The sequence below is a fragment of the Rhinolophus ferrumequinum genome (genome assembly GCF_004115265.2).
Source record: "Rhinolophus ferrumequinum isolate MPI-CBG mRhiFer1 chromosome 15 unlocalized genomic scaffold, mRhiFer1_v1.p scaffold_54_arrow_ctg1_1, whole genome shotgun sequence".
Classification (NCBI taxonomy): domain Eukaryota; kingdom Metazoa; phylum Chordata; class Mammalia; order Chiroptera; family Rhinolophidae; genus Rhinolophus; species Rhinolophus ferrumequinum.
In genome coordinates this window covers 653,349-671,397 of record NW_022680357.1, presented here as the reverse complement: position 1 = coordinate 671,397, position 18,049 = coordinate 653,349, and the positions used below count along the sequence as shown (strand labels likewise).

The 18,049-nt window shown below is 51.9% G+C and overlaps 1 protein-coding gene across 2 annotated transcripts in view; it reads left to right on the top strand.

Annotated features, from left to right (window-relative positions):
• ITGAL (integrin subunit alpha L) overlaps positions 1–16,940 on the top strand; it is a 34,705-nt gene extending 17,765 nt beyond the window's left edge. The window contains exons 18-31 of one of the 2 annotated variants that reach the window (XM_033101916.1): positions 1,239–1,328; positions 4,440–4,493; positions 4,578–4,651; positions 4,927–5,068; positions 6,936–7,046; positions 7,468–7,547; positions 7,639–7,725; positions 9,133–9,208; positions 13,339–13,452; positions 13,710–13,766; positions 13,857–13,958; positions 14,302–14,397; positions 15,049–15,159; positions 16,741–16,940. In XM_033101916.1, coding sequence (XP_032957807.1) covers positions 1,239–1,328; positions 4,440–4,493; positions 4,578–4,651; positions 4,927–5,068; positions 6,936–7,046; positions 7,468–7,547; positions 7,639–7,725; positions 9,133–9,208; positions 13,339–13,452; positions 13,710–13,766; positions 13,857–13,958; positions 14,302–14,397; positions 15,049–15,159; positions 16,741–16,914 — 1,368 coding nt within the window. In that variant the 3' untranslated portion in view covers positions 16,915–16,940. Of the gene's footprint in view, positions 1–1,238; positions 1,329–4,439; positions 4,494–4,577; positions 4,652–4,926; positions 5,069–6,935; positions 7,047–7,467; positions 7,548–7,638; positions 7,726–9,132; positions 9,209–13,338; positions 13,453–13,709; positions 13,767–13,853; positions 13,959–14,301; positions 14,398–15,048; positions 15,160–16,740 lie in introns of both variants that reach the window. The other variant, XM_033101915.1, reaches the window with a different exon arrangement.
• The last annotated feature ends 1,109 nt before the right edge of the window (positions 16,941–18,049 follow it).

Below are 18,049 nucleotides of genomic sequence, written 5' to 3'. Positions count from 1 at the left end.
GTCATTGCAGAAGTCAAACGTGACTTGTAGTCATCTTTTGTTATCGGTGTATATTGAGTATTACAACTCTAATTCAGTTTTTTCCTTTCTTAAAATGTGCATACATTTTTTTTTGGCACCCTCTCATATACGTAGGCATTTTTCATGTGATTATGACAGTAAAGTACTTGTCGTTTTTTCCTATTCTTTTCGTACGTCATATATCAATGCTGCTACCCAGCTTTCAAAATTATTTGCTAGGCTGCAGAATATTCAGTCATGGTTTGTGTCATTTGCAGGTGCACGTGGTTTATTTACTCAGATCCATCCCAGAAAAGGGTTCTCTTAGTATTGGTTTAAACAACTGCTAAAATACCCAAATCTGGTTTGCTCCTTGCAGACCTGTGTGAAATAGGATTGACATTCAATCATACATGTCTCTTGAATGTTTCATGAGCGACTCGTCATGTGATAGGTGTATAAGATCCTGAAGTTGGTTTCACCTTTTTTATTATGGGAAATGTAGGACCTACAAAAGTAGAAGAAATAGTTGAGTGAACCCCCAAATGCCCAGCACCCAGTTTCAACAATTATCCACTCAGTTTTAGTTTGTTCATACCTCATCTCAGGGCCGCTCTCCTCACTTCACCCTGTCCCATTACGACACTTGGAAATTTTAAACATAAATTTGCCAAAGAAGAGAGACTGTCACGTGATAGAAAGACTTCAGACATGGGAGTTGGGCAGATTTGGGTTCACTCCTTAGAAAAAAACGTGTCATCTTTTTAGACCTTATTTTCTTCCTCTTTAATGGGGAGGTAACAACACCTCCCTTCAGGTTGGTAGAAACTTGACGTGAATGCCACCGAGTGCCCACAAAGCACTGGGGATAACATGCGAGACTAAGACCCATCCCGGTTGTCAAGGAACCAGGATATTCTAGAATAGTCTTTCCTTGTGCAGACTTTGCTAATAATTGCCTAGAGCCTTTTGACAAAGATTCAGGGGCTTCTGTCAGGACCCAATGGGGAAAACGTGCCCTGAGGGGCGAGTGACGTCTGCGGTGGGCTCGGGGCTAAGGGACGACTCCTGGGCTGAGGAGCAGCCCTGATATGTAACAAATGCATTTCTGCTGCTGGTGAGGAAGACAACTCAGTACTAGAATTCCATCCTTGTAAAACGTGGACCAAGTGTACACATCACTGGATGTGTGGTAAAGGTGCAACTCAGGACATAAAGTGTCTTGTTATCCCCCTCAGGTGTGCATTCAAGACCTCATCTCACCCATCAACGTCTCCATAAATTACTCTCTCTGGGAGGAAGAAGAAACACGGAGGGACCAAAAGGCGGTAAGGAGAGACGCGCGGGGGCAATGGAGAGGAAAGAAAGGAGAGTAGAAATGCCACTGAGTAAGACTGTGTTCAAAGGGGTCTTTGGGCTAAACCCGTAGAAAGCAAATATGGTTTCCTTAAGCAGGAAAGGAATGTATGGGAGTTTGTGTTTAAGAGAAATTTGGAGAAGGAAGGCTGGGAACCAGTGGGGAGGCCCTGGGGCCCCTCCAGGGAAGGAGTGAGGGATGGTGTCATGCATGGTCTTTGGTCCCGCTCCCTGCACAAGAACACAGGACATGGTGAGGCCAAAAAGGAACACCCACGATGCCATAGATGGGGGAGTCAGACCACTATATTCTCACTGGTGGCCTGGCGAGACACAGAAAGTAGGATCAACACGATTCGCAATCCACAATCTGCTTGCTAACTGCACTTCCTAGCGGCAATCCACTGTCCGCTTCTCTGCCAACCAACCAACCCCTTGCTAACTGCAATCCGCGCTTGCTGGCTCAGCCACGGCAGTTATATCCGGGGCCAATGGCTAACTGGTTACAGCTGACGGCCATCTACTACCCCAGCCAGCACCTTGCCACGTGAGGCCGAGAGCCCGGAAAGCGCTCTCTGGGACTCTGTGCCCACAGATGGGCTCCAGGGCGCCTGTCCCTGTCGGTTAATTTGCTCCCGGTCCCTGCTGTGCATTAGCTTCACATGTTCCCCAGACCGCTCACCTGCTCAGAAGGCCAATCCAGACAGGGGACTCCAGAAGGCCTGGGACTGTCCCTCATTTGTGGCGACGGGGCACCCTGATGAGTGTTCTTGCCCAAGGGTGTCCAGCTGAGATCAGGGAGTTCCCTCAAAGCCAACTTGGGATGCTATTATTCCACAAAAGGAGGGGAAACAATATCTCCCCTGGTCGGCCAGACCACACCCTCCCCACTCGCTGCCAAAAGCCCAAGTTCCTTTTCTGAAACCCTTGACACTCCCCTGGTGGTTTGGCTTCTGTCCGAAGGCAGCAGGTCGGGTGGGAAGAACGTGGGCCTGGCACGAGCATGCAGGTTCTGTCCCTCTCGGGGACTGTTTCCCCCTCTAGGCGATGAGTCCCTGTGCGTGAGCCCTCTCCCAGAGCTGGCACATAGTCGCTGCTCAGTGGACTCTTTCTTGTGGCTTTCGGAAGTAGGTGTTGAGTGCGCTCCACCCGATGCGTGCTCAGTCCCTGGGGTGTGCAGACGGGAGCTGTGTGCCTCCCGAAAAGCAAAGCTGCGGCCCACCAGGTGCTCGTCAGGCACTGCAGGGTAGTTGATTGAGCAGGTGCCTGGGCTGAGCCTTGTTCCAGGCACTGGGGTAAATATGGTCCCTGCCCGTAAGAGGTTCACCGTGGGACACGTCAATAGATAGTTACAACACGCTGTGACACGGCTCTGAGAGCGTCCAAGCCAGATACACATCTGGGGGACAAGGAAAGCTTTCCCACAAGAAGTGACCCCGAAAGTCTCCGGGTGAAGACAGGGAGGGCATTGCCTTCAGAAAGAAGGCGCAGTGTAAGCACCAGACACAATTATGCCACAGGTGGGGGTGGGGGTGGGAGCACAACACAGGAGAGAGGTGCGGGGAGGAGCCCCTTGGAGAATGTTCCTGAAGATTCACAGGGTACTTTCACCTGTGTCTCACTGGTCGGAACTTAGTCACATGGTCACCCCTAATTACAAGAGAACCAGAGAAACCGCGTCTCCTGTGTACACGGCCATGTGACCAGATGAAAAAATGGAGGCTGTACATAAAGGCAGATGGTGAGGAAGGATATATGGGGACAACTGGCCATGTGCCATCAGCACTAATTTTACAAAAGCCAAACTTTGTGATGTGGGAACTCGGGGTAAAAAAAAAAAAAAAAAAAGACGTGAGGTCACGGTTGTCCCACAAGGCTTCCTGAGGGAAGTGTCATGGCCCTGGGTCCTGCAGAATGAGTAGACTCTGGGTAGGTGGATAGAGCAGAGGCAAAGGGAGCAGCAGGAGGAAAGGAGTGGTGGTAAGTGCAAGGGGACTGGGAGCGGGGCTGGGCTTCTGGCAGGAGGACAACTGAGCAGGACAGAAGCTGTGGTGCCAGTTCAGGGACTGGCTGGGGTGTAGTGGGTGGTGGGGTTCTGTACGAATGTTGAAGCAGGCAGCAGAGGCAGCTGGGATGGCCACCCCCTCAAGGGAGACGCTAGAGACTGCCTGGCAGGTGATGTGGAGGCAGAGTAGGCTGGAATCTCTCTAAAACGTACAACTGATAACCCATAAGATACTTCTATGATCCCATATGCTCAGTGTAAGGTTCCAGCTCCCTAATCTGGACCCTGCTTCTCTCTCCTGCCCTTCTGACACACGGCACTGCAGCCCATCTGACCATCTTCTTGCTCTTTGCACCAACACAATCTCGCTTGCCTCGAGCCTTTGTGCACCCTGTTCTTTCCTCCTACCTCTCCGGTCTCTTCACCTGGCTCCCCTCCCGCTCATCCTTCAGATTTCAGCTGAGCTGCCCTTCCTTTAGGAATCCTCCCTGACCCCCACGTGTGGGGTAGATTTCTTCTGCAAGCTCTAAAGATTCTCTATACTTGACCCAGCATCTTCAAGGGTTGTGATGGGTCGTTCCTGCCACCGGATCGGGAGGGTGGGCAGTGTGTCTGGTTTGTTCTTATTGCAAACCCAGTGCCCAGCAATGGGGCCTGGCCCAGAGCAGAAGCTCTGGAAATAGTGAAAGAACTGCCCTCGATCTGATTAGAGATGGAGAGCTGTTCTGAGGTGGGGGAGGGGGGACTTCACAGAGAAGCCAGGCAGGTGAACCCGGAGGCTGCCCAGCAGGGGGATTGGGAGGGTGAGGGGATGGCCTAGGAGAAACTGCGGGAGCTGCTTTAAGGCCCAGCTCTCCTGTCCACGAGGGCACAGACCCCTGGTGTCCTCAGCCTCCCTCAGAGAGCTGGCCCCAGCAGCCTCAGGTGGAGTCGGGCCCATCCTGGGAGGGGGTTGGCTCCTGGGAGGGGCAGGCCACAGCTGACCAGCTGAACCCTGAACCCCGAGCCCCTCAAGGTCTCCTTTACGAGGCCTGCCTCATCTACCCTGGCCTGTCTCCCTCTCCTCCATTCTCTGCAGGTCAAGAATGTACAGCCCATCCTGAGACCCTCGTCACACTCCGAGACCAAGGAGGTAAGAGGGGCAGACAGAGAGGCCGGGTCGGGCCCTCCTGGGTCTGTGGCCTGAGCCTCCCAGGCTTTTCTTCTTCGCCTTCAGATCCCTTTTGAGAAGAACTGTGGAGACGACAAGAAGTGTGAGGCAAACCTGGCACTGTCTTTCTCCCCTGCAAGGTCTGTAAGGCTCTCCGCCTCCCCACCCCCACCCCCACCCCTGCCCGGCTCCTCTCAGAAGACCCCCGTCTGTGCTAGATGTGTTACCTGAGCCTTTAGTCTCCTTCTCTGAGAAATGCAAGTCCCTTGTGACGCTCTTGTCAGGATGAGATAAAATTGTGAACCGTAAAGCCTGTGGCATAGCAGCTTATTTTTCATGTAGTTAGCTTTTCTGGCCTCCGTTCTGGAAGTCTTCACCTCTGGTCCCCGTAACGTCCCCCTGATCTTGTCCCCAGTTCCAAGGTCCTGCATCTGACCCCCTCGGCCAGCCTCTCCGTGGAGCTGACACTGAAGAACTTGGGAGAAGATGCTTACTGGGTCCAGCTCAGCCTGAGCTTCCCCCGGGGACTGTCCTTCCGAAAAGTGGAGATGCTCCAGGTGAGCGAGAAGGCTGGGATGCCCACATCTGGGCACTTGCCCCTCCCCCCCACCCCCACTGCTATCCCCGCGGGGCTTCTTTCCCCCAGGGGGCCTCAGGCAGCCAGGACAGCCCAAGACGCAGGCAGCAGCTGGCACGCAGGGGTTTTAGGGCCACATCCGGACTCTGCCTGGTGGCCACCTTCAATTTGTATGACCAGAGATGATACAAGCTTCACCCTTGGGGGGCCGTAGATTCCCCGACCAAAACGTAAGGCTGGAGACACCGCAGGGTTAGTGAGAGGTTCTCACAAAGTGGAGCTTGTGACCGGCTCTTGGGCCTGGTGCTGACGAGATGGCACAGGTTTAGTGAGATCAAGCTGCCGCCCTCCTAACGGTGACCAATGTGGTTTGCAGGGCTGGCCTGGGTGGTTTTAAGCACAACTTTTATTTTTTAAATTACTGTGACAAATTCACAGAAACCTGGAAATTACAGGGACGTTTCCAGAAGATAATCACCCATACTTCTCCAACGCAACCAAGATTGCTTTTACTATTTTGGTGTTTATCATGTTTATACTTACAAATGCCATCGTGTACTTATTTGTTGTACAGTTGTTTTAAGTAACTGGCATTTTGCTCTCATTTTTTTCCTCCATGTTTTTGAAAATGTTTTTATTGGGGTAAAAGATGTCATTTAAAATTTGCCGTTTTAATGATACAAATTCCAAGGCATTACGTCCACTCACGATGTTAGGTAACAAGCACTCTCCATTTGCAGAGCTTTTTCATCATCTCACACAGAAGCGCTAAACCCTTTCAGCAATAACTTCCCATCCCCCACCCTCTGCCGGAGACAACCACTAATCCGCTTTCCATCTCTGCGACTTTGCCTGTTCTGGCGATTTCATGAGTGGGATCATCTATTCGTCCTTTTGTGTCTGTCTGACTCACTTAGCATGTTTTGGAGGTTCATCCATGTGACAGCACGTATGACTTTCATTCCCTTTTCAAGGCGAAGGATTAGCCCGTTGTATGGACGGACCACATTTTGTTTATCTGTCCACCTGCCCGTGGACACTGGAATTATTCTTTTTTTTTCTTTCTCTTTTTTTTTTTTTAAATTTTATTGGGGAATATTGGAGAACAGTGTGTTTCTCCAGGGCCCATCAGCTCCAAGTCAAGTTGTCCTTCAATCCAGTTGTGGAGGGCGCAGCTCACTGGCCCATGTGGGAATCGAACCAGCAACCCTGTTGTTCAGAGCTTGTGCTCTAACCAACTGAGCCATCCGGCCGCCCTGAAATTATTCTTATACAGCAACATTAAATGCTTCCTTCAGGGGCATCTCATACAGTGTTTAAGAACCTGCGATCTGGAGTCAAACACACCTGTGTTCAAGCTCCTACCAGCTCCCAGCCTGATGACCCAGCTGTGAGATCTTGGGGACGTGACTTCACTTCCCGGAGCCCCTATTTCTTCACCTGATTCCCTTCCCCATCCGAGGCTGAAATCTCCCACAGGTTGTGATAAGAATGAAGGGTTTTGTACCGCTTCGTCCAGGCTCGAGCTCTTTGCAAAAATGGTTGCTGAGTGTGCCGATGTAGCGTTTGAAGGATGTCACACTATCCATCTTCCCTGTGATTGTGTCAGTCACTGAACTGTTCCTAGCTCTCTGAACTGCTCGGTCACGTCCAGGTTTTCACTGTTGTAAATAGTGTGGCAGTGAGTATCTTAGCCCAACCTCTGGCTGGGCCCCTGATTCTTTGGCCCCACCTGTCTGAGAATATGCCCTGAAAGGGACAGAGCTGGAGGACGAGGGCTGCTGGCCTCTGGGGAACCCTCAGCCTTGACCACTCACAAGCTCGTTCTCTGTCTTCTCACCCCCTAGGTTTACAGCCATATACCGGTGAGCTGTGAGGAGCTTCCTGAAGAGGCCGAGCTTCTCACCAGGAGGCTCTCTTGCAACGTGAGCTCGCCCATCTTTAAAGCAGGCAGCTCGGTGAGTGCCTCAAGCCTCTAGGAACCCAGCAGCCAGAGGCTTTGAGTTGGGGGGTGGGGGTGGGGCAGGGACTCCTGGCTCTGGGAAAGGGTGCCGGTGATTGGCAGAGAAGGGCTTACCCGCCCGACCTCCAAGGGAGCACGTGCAGAGGTGATTTGCATCAGGGGTGAAAGCCTGGAGTTTGGAATCAGACAAACCCCGGGCTTGGGTTTTTCATTTGGTGACCTGACACCTGACTTAACCATTTGGAAGCTCAGTGTCCTCTTCTGTCTGGTGGGGATGAAACCCCTAGCCCAGCACTTGAGGTGCAGGGAGTCTTGCTAAGGGGTCGCTGTTGTTATGGAGGCTGGGTGTGGGGGCTGTGAGGTGCCTGCCGAGGCCCAGGCCCCTCCCTCTTTCATCCCCACTGCCCCGCTGCCAGGTTGTTATCCAGGTGATGTTTCATACGCTGCTGGACAGCTCCTGGGGCGATCTGGTGGAGCTGCACGCCAATGTGAGCTGGTGAGCAGACCCTCCACCCCACCCCTGCCCTGCACCCCCAAGGTCTTGCCAAACCCTTCCTTAACACTGCCCTCTCTATGCCCTAATGCAGTGACAACGAGCACTCGGGCCTCCTGGAGGACAACTCGGCCACCACCAGCTTTCCAGTGCTATATCCCATCAACATCCTCACTGAGGAGTGAGTCCCCCTCCTGCCACCTCAGCCTGCCACCCTGGCGGCCCCACCTGCCTCCCAGGGCTCTCCCTCAAGCCCTTCCCTTCCCTACCCCAGGGGTGACTAGAACAGCCTCCAGCTCCAACTCCAACAGTTTTCAACACTCAAAAGACCAAAGGCCTTTCAGAGCCCCGAGTGGGATCAGCGTTTGCCGACGGAAGAAAAAGCACGTTGAATACTGCCTTAATGTCACACGGTGCCAGCTGCACTGCCCAGCTGGTGCTTTTCCTGGAGCGTTCAGGCTCGGGAGGCAGCTGTGCCTCTCCTCATTTTACTAGTAAACAAACGGAGGCTCAGAGAATGAAGGGACCTTCTAACCGGGATGTGCTCCCTGGGTTCTGACCTCCCCTCTGAACTGCCCTCGTCTCCCGGCTCCCACCAAGCTCTTTAGTGTTTTCAGCTGTGCTGAGTTCCCTCCCTTCCTGGGGCCAGCAGGGCTAGTAGAGGTGGGAGAAACACTTTCAGCATGGCCCTTGTCCTCAGACAGCTTGTCGTCAGTCCGGTAGGAGAGGCCAAACGCACGCACACACAGAATTGGTGAAGTGTCAGAATGTTGGGGCAGGATGGAGCCATACACAGGGTTCACAGAGTTGGAATTTCTCAGTTACAGAAAAGGAGTTTAAGCCAGAAAAAGTGGAGGGGATTCTTCAGTTGGCTCAGTGAGACGAGAACAGGGCCAGTGTCTAAACCGGGGTCTCTGGTGCTTTGGAACACAAATGCCAAACACACTGATATTGTCTGAAGTGTGATATGATTTAGAGCCAGGAAAGATGGTGTGGACTGGAGGAGAGAGGGAAGGGGTCATGGAGAAGTGGAACCGGGTTCTGGAGGATGAGGGTAAGGGAGGGACGGGGAGGACGTTCTCTGTCATGGAGGCAGCAAACAGGAGGACAGACCTGGGAGCAGGGTCTGGGCAGGTCTGTGCCGGGACAGCAGGCAGGCAGACCCCACCCTGTGGCTATCTGTCAGCTTAAATGGATTCTGCACAGCTGAGCAGCAGGATCAAAGAGTGACATTAAGAAAGTCAAGGGGAAAATGGGGTGGGAGAAGGAGCCAGAGGCTGGTGCAGTTACCTAGGAGATGAGCCGTGGGGCCCCGCCCGGTGCAGAGAAGAATCTGATGAGGGGGTCTGCAGTGGAGAGCCTGGCTCCAAAGGCATGTGCCGCTGGCTTCCAGTCCTGGTTCTCCACAAAAGGCTGACCCCTTTCACGGGTCAGCAGGGTGCCGTGAGGCTCACGTGAGGTCATGGGGCAGAGGGTGGGGGTCCCTAGCCCAGTGCTGGCACTCAGGGCCCCACCTGACCAAGGCCCCACCCTCCTGCAGCCTGGGTTGCCGTTTTCACCACCTTCTCCCTATCTTTTCTCTCCACAGCCAGGAAAACTCCACTCTCTACATCAGTCTGACTTCCAAGGGACCCAAGGTCCACCCTGTCATACACACCTATCAGGTATGACCCTCAGTGTGAAAAGGTCCCCAGAGGTCACACGTTCATTCAGCCCCGATCCTGGGCACCGAGGACACAGACCGATGAGACGCAGCCTTGTCCTCTGAGTCCTGCCCCTCCACCTGGTTCTATGACCCTTTCCATATTATTTCATGGCCTCCACCGAGATGCCTGCAGAGGCAACCCACTCACTCACTGCTTTCCGCTGCTGGATAAACTGTGTACCGACCTTGAGAACCAACCAGAGGGCTCTGAGAGAGAACCTAGTTTTTATTCAAACATGTAAGGAGCCGCTGTTCTAGTTCAGGTACTTTGCCAGCTGCTGGGGTGGCCCTGGGTAAGACAGGGTCCCTGTTCCGTGCCTCGTGTTGTACGTGTGCAACGCCCGTAATTCTCACCCCGGCCTATGAGAATCCAGTTAGAGAGGCATCGTTTCCCCATTTTACAGGGGAGAGTCTGCAGCGTAGACGTGTCGAGTAACCTGCCCAGGTTACACAGCTAATAAGGGACAGGTCAGATTCAAGCGCTTATGTGGACACCAAGATGTGCGTGCTGAACCTCTGAGTTAAGGATCTATCAGGATCTATCTATCACGCAATGCGCTCGGTGCTGTAACAGCAACCCTCATTACGGGAACTCAGAAGCGGGAGGCCGCCCCTGCGAGGACCAGGACGGGGCGTGGGCTTTGGGAAGGTCACATGCCCTCTGAACTGAAGTAGAATTTTGGAAAGAGCCAGCGGGGTTGGCTTCCAGTGCTGTTCTCTGGACGGTGCTGGGTCCCTGGGGGAGGTTTGGAACAAGAACTTCATAGGTGTGGCCTTGAGGTTCAGTGAGTTACTTCCCTTCCTGCAGAGTGCCTGGGGAAGTGGAGGTTGGTAGAGGGGGGAGATGGGTGTTGTGCTGCAGCCTTGCGATCCCCCAGCTACCTAGGGAGCAGCCTTACGTCCTTGCCTCACTCAACGCAGAACCAGCTCAAACCTCGTGAGCTTCCTCCGTCCCTGAGAAGCATCTTTAGGGCTAGGTGACTCCATCTCCCCTCCCTCCAGCATCTGAAGCCAAGTGTTTGCCCCCCACCGCCCCCGCCTGACCCCCAAGCAATCGCTCTTGCTACAGGCTCTAATGTGGTCTCTCTTTGGACTAAACCCAGCACAGTATGGAGGGGTGAAACCGTCCCATTAGTCAGGCCCTTTTTGCCACAAGGAGGTCAGCTCTAAGAATTGAGGTTCATTGTGAACTAGACAGGCAAGGAACCCAGTGAGAGCTGGACAGCTGGGCCACAGGAGCTCCTTCCTCATGTCCCCGGCTCCCCTGGCTGGTCAGGAGCATAGGCTTCAGCCAGATCTGAAATCTTTTTGAACTCTGCCATTGAAAGCTGTGTGGCGTTAGGCCATTTACTTAACCTCTCTGAGCCTTTATAGTTTTTCAATCTATAAAACAGGGATAATAGCACCTACTTTATGGGGTGGTTAGGAGGATATGAGAAAATACGTGTTACATGCTTAGCCTAATGCTTGACACATCTGTCAACTTTGGCAGATTTTCGCATTATCAACACTGTCATCCATGGAAGGTGATGGAGGTAGTGTTTCTAGACTCTGGAGTCAGCCTAGGTTAACATGGCAGCTCTCCTGCTTGATAGCTTCAGACAAATTAATTTCTGTGAGCTTCAATTCTGTCGTCTGTAAAATGGGGGTGACAGAATTGCCCACCACATAGGATGCTGACAGAACTATGTGAGATGGTCCTTTTAGTGAGAATCAGAAGTGCTCGGTAAACGGTGATGGTTACGACACGCAGGTTCTAACCCGCTGTTTTCTGCTTTGGCATCACTGCCATTCCCTCTGAGCAGGTATGTGGTTCTGGGGGGTAGGGAGCCTTACTCATGGCTCTCTATCTGTTTCCACAGTGCCAGTGTCCCCTTCCAAGTGACAACTTGAGATTGTCTCACTCCTCCTCCAGCACACCTGTCCCTGCAGCTTGTCAGTCGTCGCCCCTGTGACGTGTTCCTAGCATCTTTCGTTTGGTCTTTAAACAGCTTTACTGAGATATAATTCATAAACCATACAATTTACCTACTTAGAGGGTGCCATCCAATGGCTTTTCTCGTATATTCACAAAGTTGTGTAAACATGCACATGATCCCATTGCACGACAGTTTCATTGCCCCAAAAAGAAGCCCTGTCCCCATTAGCAGTCACTTCATTCTCCCCTTTCCCCCAGCTCCTGGCTATCGCTATTTTTATCTCTATATAGATTTAACTGTTCTGAACATTATGTGTAAATGAAATCATATACTATGTGGCCTTTTGTGCCTGGCTTCTTTCATTTAGTATAGGCTTTTTTTATTAAAATTTATTGGGGTGACAGTGGTTAAGCAAAGACTTTTCAAGATTTATCCATGTTGTAGCACGTGTCAGTATGCTTTTTTTTTTTTAAATACAAGTTGTTTTTTTTTTAACTTTTAAAAAACTTATTTAAGTGTTTTTCCAGGACCCATCAGGTCCAAGTCAAGTAATTGTTTAAATCTAGTTGTGGAGGGCGCAGCTCACAGTGACCCATGTGGGGATCAAACCGCAACCTTGTTAAGAGCACCAGCGCTCTAACCAACTGAGCTAACGGGCCACCCCCTCCATCTTTATTGCCAAATAATATTCCATTGTAGGAGAAGCCACATGTGATGTCTGCACTCATCAGGTCAGGACATTTGAGTTATTTCCACTTTCTGGCTATTATGGATCATGCTGCTGAAACATTCCTGTACACATTTTTGGGTAGACAGGTGTTTTATTTCTCTTAGATACATAACTAGGACTCCAATTGCTCCTCTTGCAACTTTGGTCTCAACGTGTTCTAACCAAACATAGTATCTTTTCCTAAACTAGCATCTGCTCTGGCTGGCTTAGAAATCCTTTAGAAGCACTTTTTCCTCAAGAAAAACTTCCAAGTCTGGGTGAATTTCTCTTGCCAACGTGCTGGGACCCACTGCCTCCTCACGTTCTGTTGTCTGTCCTCTTCTCAATTTTGTCCCCAGTACTGTTCAGACTCAGTTCCTTGTCTTCTGGCCTCTGGATTACTGTCACCAGCTCCCAACTTGGCCTTGACCCGTCTCTTCCAAGTTCTTTCTGTTCCATGCCTGCAGGGGATGAGTTCCCTGGAGTCAGCCTGTCCTCAGCTGCCTTCCATGATTCACCATCACCTGGCCACTGGCCCCTGACTTCTTGCCCTCAGGCCGCTGTGCCCCATAGTCTGACCCCGTCTCCTTTCCAGACTTACCTCCTGTCTTTCCTTCTAGGCGCCGACCCTCTGGCCACATCACATTCACCTGCTTCTGTCTAAGTCCCTGCACTTCCTTTTTCTGGCTGCCTCTCCCATCTCCATCTGTTAATTTCCTGTCTGTCTTTCACAGTGAAGTTCAAATGCTGCCTCTGACATTAGACCTTTTAGTTTAATTTAACTGACATGTTTTTAAATGTCCACAAATGTTTGAGTGAATAAATGATAGAACCCCTTGAATTGGATATATATTTCCCTGCTTGACGTCCCTGAGACTTTCGTGGGTGCTACTCTGTGTCATTTGTTCACACATTTCTGGGTCTTCCAACCCTAGCACAGATAGCTCTTTTGTATAAAATACACTCAGGAAATATTTATTCATTCGATTTACTTGCCACAATGAGTCTTGACCACACTTGCATTTTGCAAATAATTTTTGCATCGATCCTTATTAAATAGCATTCATTCGTTTACTCATTCAAAAAAACTGCTTGTGGCCTATCACCTATGAGCTGCTGTGTCAAGCTGCAGGGATTGCAGGTGAAATAAACCACAGCTCCTGCTCTCACGAAGCCCACAGTCTAGGGGAGAGACAGCAGGTACTTGCCATCCTGCCAGGATGCAGAATGCTGTGGGAACACAGGCGGAGAGCGGCCCTATCCTTGGGGCGTCAGCCAGACTTGCAGTGTGGTAGTTGAGCGGCACCTTGCAGGACATGTGAGGCTTTGCCACGTGGAGAAAGCAGAGCAGTGCCTGTAACCCACCCTGAACTGAGGAGGGGCGGGTGTGCTCGACCACTGTCCACTGCCTGACAAGTGGGCCCTGGGGCCTCAGCCAGTGAGAATTGTACTCGGTAACAGGTGAGGATTCAGTCGTTTGTCCACGACCACCACATGCCTGCCCTGGAGGCTTTGATTGGGGTGCCACCGCGTCTCATTGAGGGACCCATCACACACAATTGGAGCGTGCAGATGGTGAGTACTGCCCAGAGGAGTTAGGGGTGCCAGGTCTGTGGGTTGGGGTGGGCTCATAAAGTGGGAAAGGAGTGGGGAAGGATGAACCTCATCACGCTCATTGATGTGTGAATCCACCAGGGGGCGGGCAGGGAGGAGGCAGATACCAAGGTCATATGGGGGGGGGGGGTGAGGAGCAAGGCCAGATTCCGGCCTTAAGGGGCGAGTGTCCTCGCTCAGCTCTGGACTAACTGAAGAGCCCTCTTCCTCATTCCTAGGAGCCGCCTGTCCCCTGCCGCTCTGAGATTCTGGAGAGGCCACCCAGTGTGGCTGAGGTATGGACACGGAGCTAAGAGACTGGGGTGGGGGCAGGCTGCAGGTCGGAAGGAGGCCTCACTGACCCCTGTTGCTCCTGTTCCTAGAAGCCCTGCTTGCCAGGAGCCTTCTTCCGCTGCCCCATCATCTTCAAACAGCAGGATATTCTCGTCCGAGTCACGGGGACTGTGCACCTGGTGGAGAAGATCGAGGTAGCGCCCCCTGCTGGCAGCACGCAAAGTGGTTGTGGGGCTGGGGGCGTCAGGTGGGAGTGCGGGGGCTTCCCACCTGGGGTCTGCCTGCATTTCCTGTTCTACCTCTAGGGAAGAGCCCCATGTTGATGCAGATGAAAGAGCCGTGACCTGTGTGAGATGTGCAGGGCTCTTTTCACGGCCCCGCGGACGGTTCTCTTACGTTCTTTATAGGACAGTTTTCTGTCCTTGCAGCTACAGGGCGTAGCACATTAGAATACTGGGGTGCACAGCTGAGCAGACGCGGGCAGGAGGCAGTGGGTCTGGGGCCCTGTGACCCCTCAGCCTTCCCCATGTCCCGTAGGCCTCCTCCACGTTCAGCCTCTGCAGCTCGCTGGCCGTCTCCTTCAACAGCAGCAGGCATTTCCACCTGTACGGCAGCAACGCCTCCGTGGCCCAGGTATGTTTTCACCTCCTCAGAAGACTGGGAGCGGAGGCCAGCAGATAGATCTGAGGAAGCATGGGGCAGAGCGGGAAGAGCCAGAGCTTGAAATGGGAGGTGGGGGCTTAGCATGGTCAGAACGCCCCATGGTCAGCCAGAGCCGGCAGCCACTCCTGGTGGGCAAGCCGACCGCAGGTCACCGGTCTGAGATGTGTCAGGTCACGATCAACTGGATGGCAGCTCAGCCAAGGAGTGCCCACCCCACAGGCAGAGCGTGCAGGGAAGGTACTCTACCAGAGGTGGCCAGGGCAGGCCCGGAGCTGAGGGAGTGGGCGAGGCGGGTTTAAGAGCAGGAGGCCCAGAGCAGGAGAAGAGAAGGGTAGCTAGAAAGGTCAACAGGAGCCAGGTTCTGGAAGGCTTTGCATCCTGAGCTGACATCCTGGCATTTTCTCCTGGAACTAAGGGAAGCGGTCTAAGGGCTTCAGGTAGGTCATGGTGCATGCTTGGCCCGCTCACTTTGGTGGCTGCAGGGGGCGCTATAGTGGAGAGAGGACCAGGGCCACAGTCCAGGCTGGAAAGGTGGAGACCTAGAGGGAGGGGCTGATTCACAGGAAAGGTCCGCAGGGGGGTTGGCCTCTTCCTGCACGCCCCTCCTCTTGTCCCCTGCAGGTCGTCATGAAGGTTGATCTTGTATACCAGAAGGAAATGCTCTACCTCTACGTGCTGAGCGGTATTGGGGGGCTGTTGTTGCTGCTGCTGATTTTCCTGGTTCTCTACAAGGTGGGAGCTTCTGGGGGGAGTGGGCATGGCTGAAATAAGCAGGCTGGGGACAGAAGACAACACAGCAGGGAGTATCAAAGCTAGCAGGGGCCTCGGCCTATACCCTCCTTCTACAGATAAGGCTACTGAGGCCCAAAGAGCACGCGAGACGTTTCCCCCTGGCAGGGCCAGGACTGGATACCCAGGCAGAGGAAGGAGAAGGGCTCTACTGCATATCGAGGGTCAGACACTGGCATACAGAGGCACATGCTCCAAACATGGGCCCTGCTCTTGTGGAGCTCACAGTCTGATGGGGAGACAGAGGGGAACACACATGATGAGGCTAACGCAGCTGGGGGAGTCTGGGAAGGCCTCCCAAGAGAGGTGGCATTGGAATTGGGATTTGAAGGATGACTAGAAGTTCTCCAGATGAAGAGTGCTGGAGGGCAGGTGTTCCATGGAAAAAAATGCAAATATTCCGGGGTGGAAAAAAACCAACAACAAAAAAATCTGTTTCTTCCTATTGTACTCCTGGAGGATTGTCATTAACAACTTTTTTGTTTTTATTCGTCCAGGTTGTAGTTTTATTGTGAACGTATGTGTGTATGAGTGAGCATGAGAGAAAGAAAAGTCATGGGGTGGCCAGTTGGCTTGGCTGGTTGGAGCGTGGTGCTAATAGCACCAAGGTTGCTGGTTCAATCCCCACATGGGCCACTGTGAGCTGCGCCCTCCTTAAAAAAAAAAAAAAAAATCAGTGTATGTGTGTATATGACAAAAATGGAAATGGGATTAGACTGTCTGTACTGCCGGGAACTTGTCTTTTCCTCTGGATATTATATCTTGACGTCTTTCCATCTGAGCCCAAGTTGATCTACCTCTGACTTTGTAACCGGGGTGGCTTTCTGCTGTCTGAGTGCCCCACATTTTATTTAACAAGTTCTCTACTGACAAACACTTAGATCGTTTGTACTTTACATCTGTTTCAAACAGTATGACACAGAAAGGTTCTTGTTACCCACATCTTTGCACACTTGTCCAAATATCCTTTAGAATTAATTCTTAGACCTGGAATTGCTGAGCCAAAGAATATATTTGTTTTGAGCTTTCAACAGAGAGTACATGATACCGTGTTTCCCTGAAAATAAGACCTAACTGGACAATCAGCTCTAGTGTGTCTTTTGCAGCAAAAATTAGTACAAGACCTGGTCTTATAGTAAATAAGATCAGGTCCTATATTAATTTTTGCTTCAAAAGACGCATTAGAGCTGATTGTCTGGCTAGTTCTTATTTTTGGGGAAACACGGTAGTAAGCACTATAAGCGTGGGCTCTTACTATTTGTATCACTAGATATTGTCAAATCACCCTCTTAAAATATTGGTACATGACGTTTTGATGAGTCTAAATAGTGAACTAGTAAATGTACAGCTTTTTAACACATTGCCACAACCAGGTGTGGCAGACCCCCTTACCCCCCACCCCTGGAGTGGGCACCACTTGCCTGTGGCACGGACGATTTATTGACCTAAACAGTGTGCTCATGTTTTGCCAGGGCCAACCCTGCTCCATGGACTTTCTGCTCACTCAGTTTTCTTTTCCTACAGATTGGCTTCTTCAAACGGAACCTGAAGGAGAAGATGGAGGCGACTGTGGATGCGTCCAATGGAATCCCTGGAGAAGACCCTGGGCAGCTGGTGTCTAATGAAGAAGCCATGGATCCAGGTTGCCTGGACCTGCTCCATGGGAAGGAGGCCCAGGATGGAGGTGATACGGACTGAGACCCAGGTCTGAAACGAGGGCCCAGGACGGGACCTGGGGTGCCTGGTGCCGGCCGCCTCTCTCTGCATGTCCCTTTGTGTCCTCTGGCACATCCCTGCCCCATCCTAGGCCTCACTGTTTGTGTCTTGAACATGGAGTTCACGCCTGCCTGCCTCCTTTGCAGGGTCACGGTGAGGGTTCACTGAGGGAGGGGCCAGGAAGGCTCCCGAGGGGAGGCCTTGGAGTTCTCAGATGGCCCCAGCTTCCACCATCCCCTCCTAGTTTCCTTCTCTGAAAGAGAACGTAATTGTGGTTTAAAGGGTTAAAAATTGCAAAAACCACAATTACTTTTGCAACACCTAACAAATAATGGACTTAATATCCATCTCTCAAAGTAGTGAACTCCATGGGTAGGGACCATACCTTGGGATCCCTGGTGATATCCCAGAGCCAGACGCATAGTAGGTGCTTGACGTAATTTCACTCAACTCGTGAGGGAGCCTGTGGGAAGATAGAGAAAAAAGTTTGGATGGCATCCCCATTCTTAAAGGCTCAGTTTCCCTGGGTGTCCGTCCCCTCCCTCCACAGACCCCAACGGGACTCTATCACACCCACCTGTGACCCCCTCCTTCCCCCCGTGAGACTGAGCTCAAGAGTGGGCACCGCACCCATTCACCTGACTCCCAGTACCAAGCACACTCCCTGCATAGATTTACCCAATAAATGGGAAATTCTGTCCAATTTTGTGATGTTTCTGTGCTGATGCAATGTTCCAGCCTGGCTAAATTCAATGAACATTTTCTTCTCAACCCTTTTATTAAGTGGGACCCAAATAGTAGCTTTTTTTTTTTTTTTTTGGCCATGGTGCCCCTCAGAGACTGACCTGCACTGGATTTGGAATTAGTTCAAAAGAAGCAGGCAGAGCGACATAGAAAAGGAGAAAAGGTTAGGGTAGCCCTGCCAATTCATTAAGATATGAGAATAGACCCCCTCCTTACACTCCCCACCCCTTTTTTAAACACTGATGCTCCCACCTTTAGAGAGAGGGGGCTGGTCACTGCTGCCCTCTTGTCTGTAGGACCCCTGGGGGGTACTGACACCCTAAGGACAGCTCTGGGGCCAGCACTGGGAGGTAAGAAGCAACATGTGGTCCCC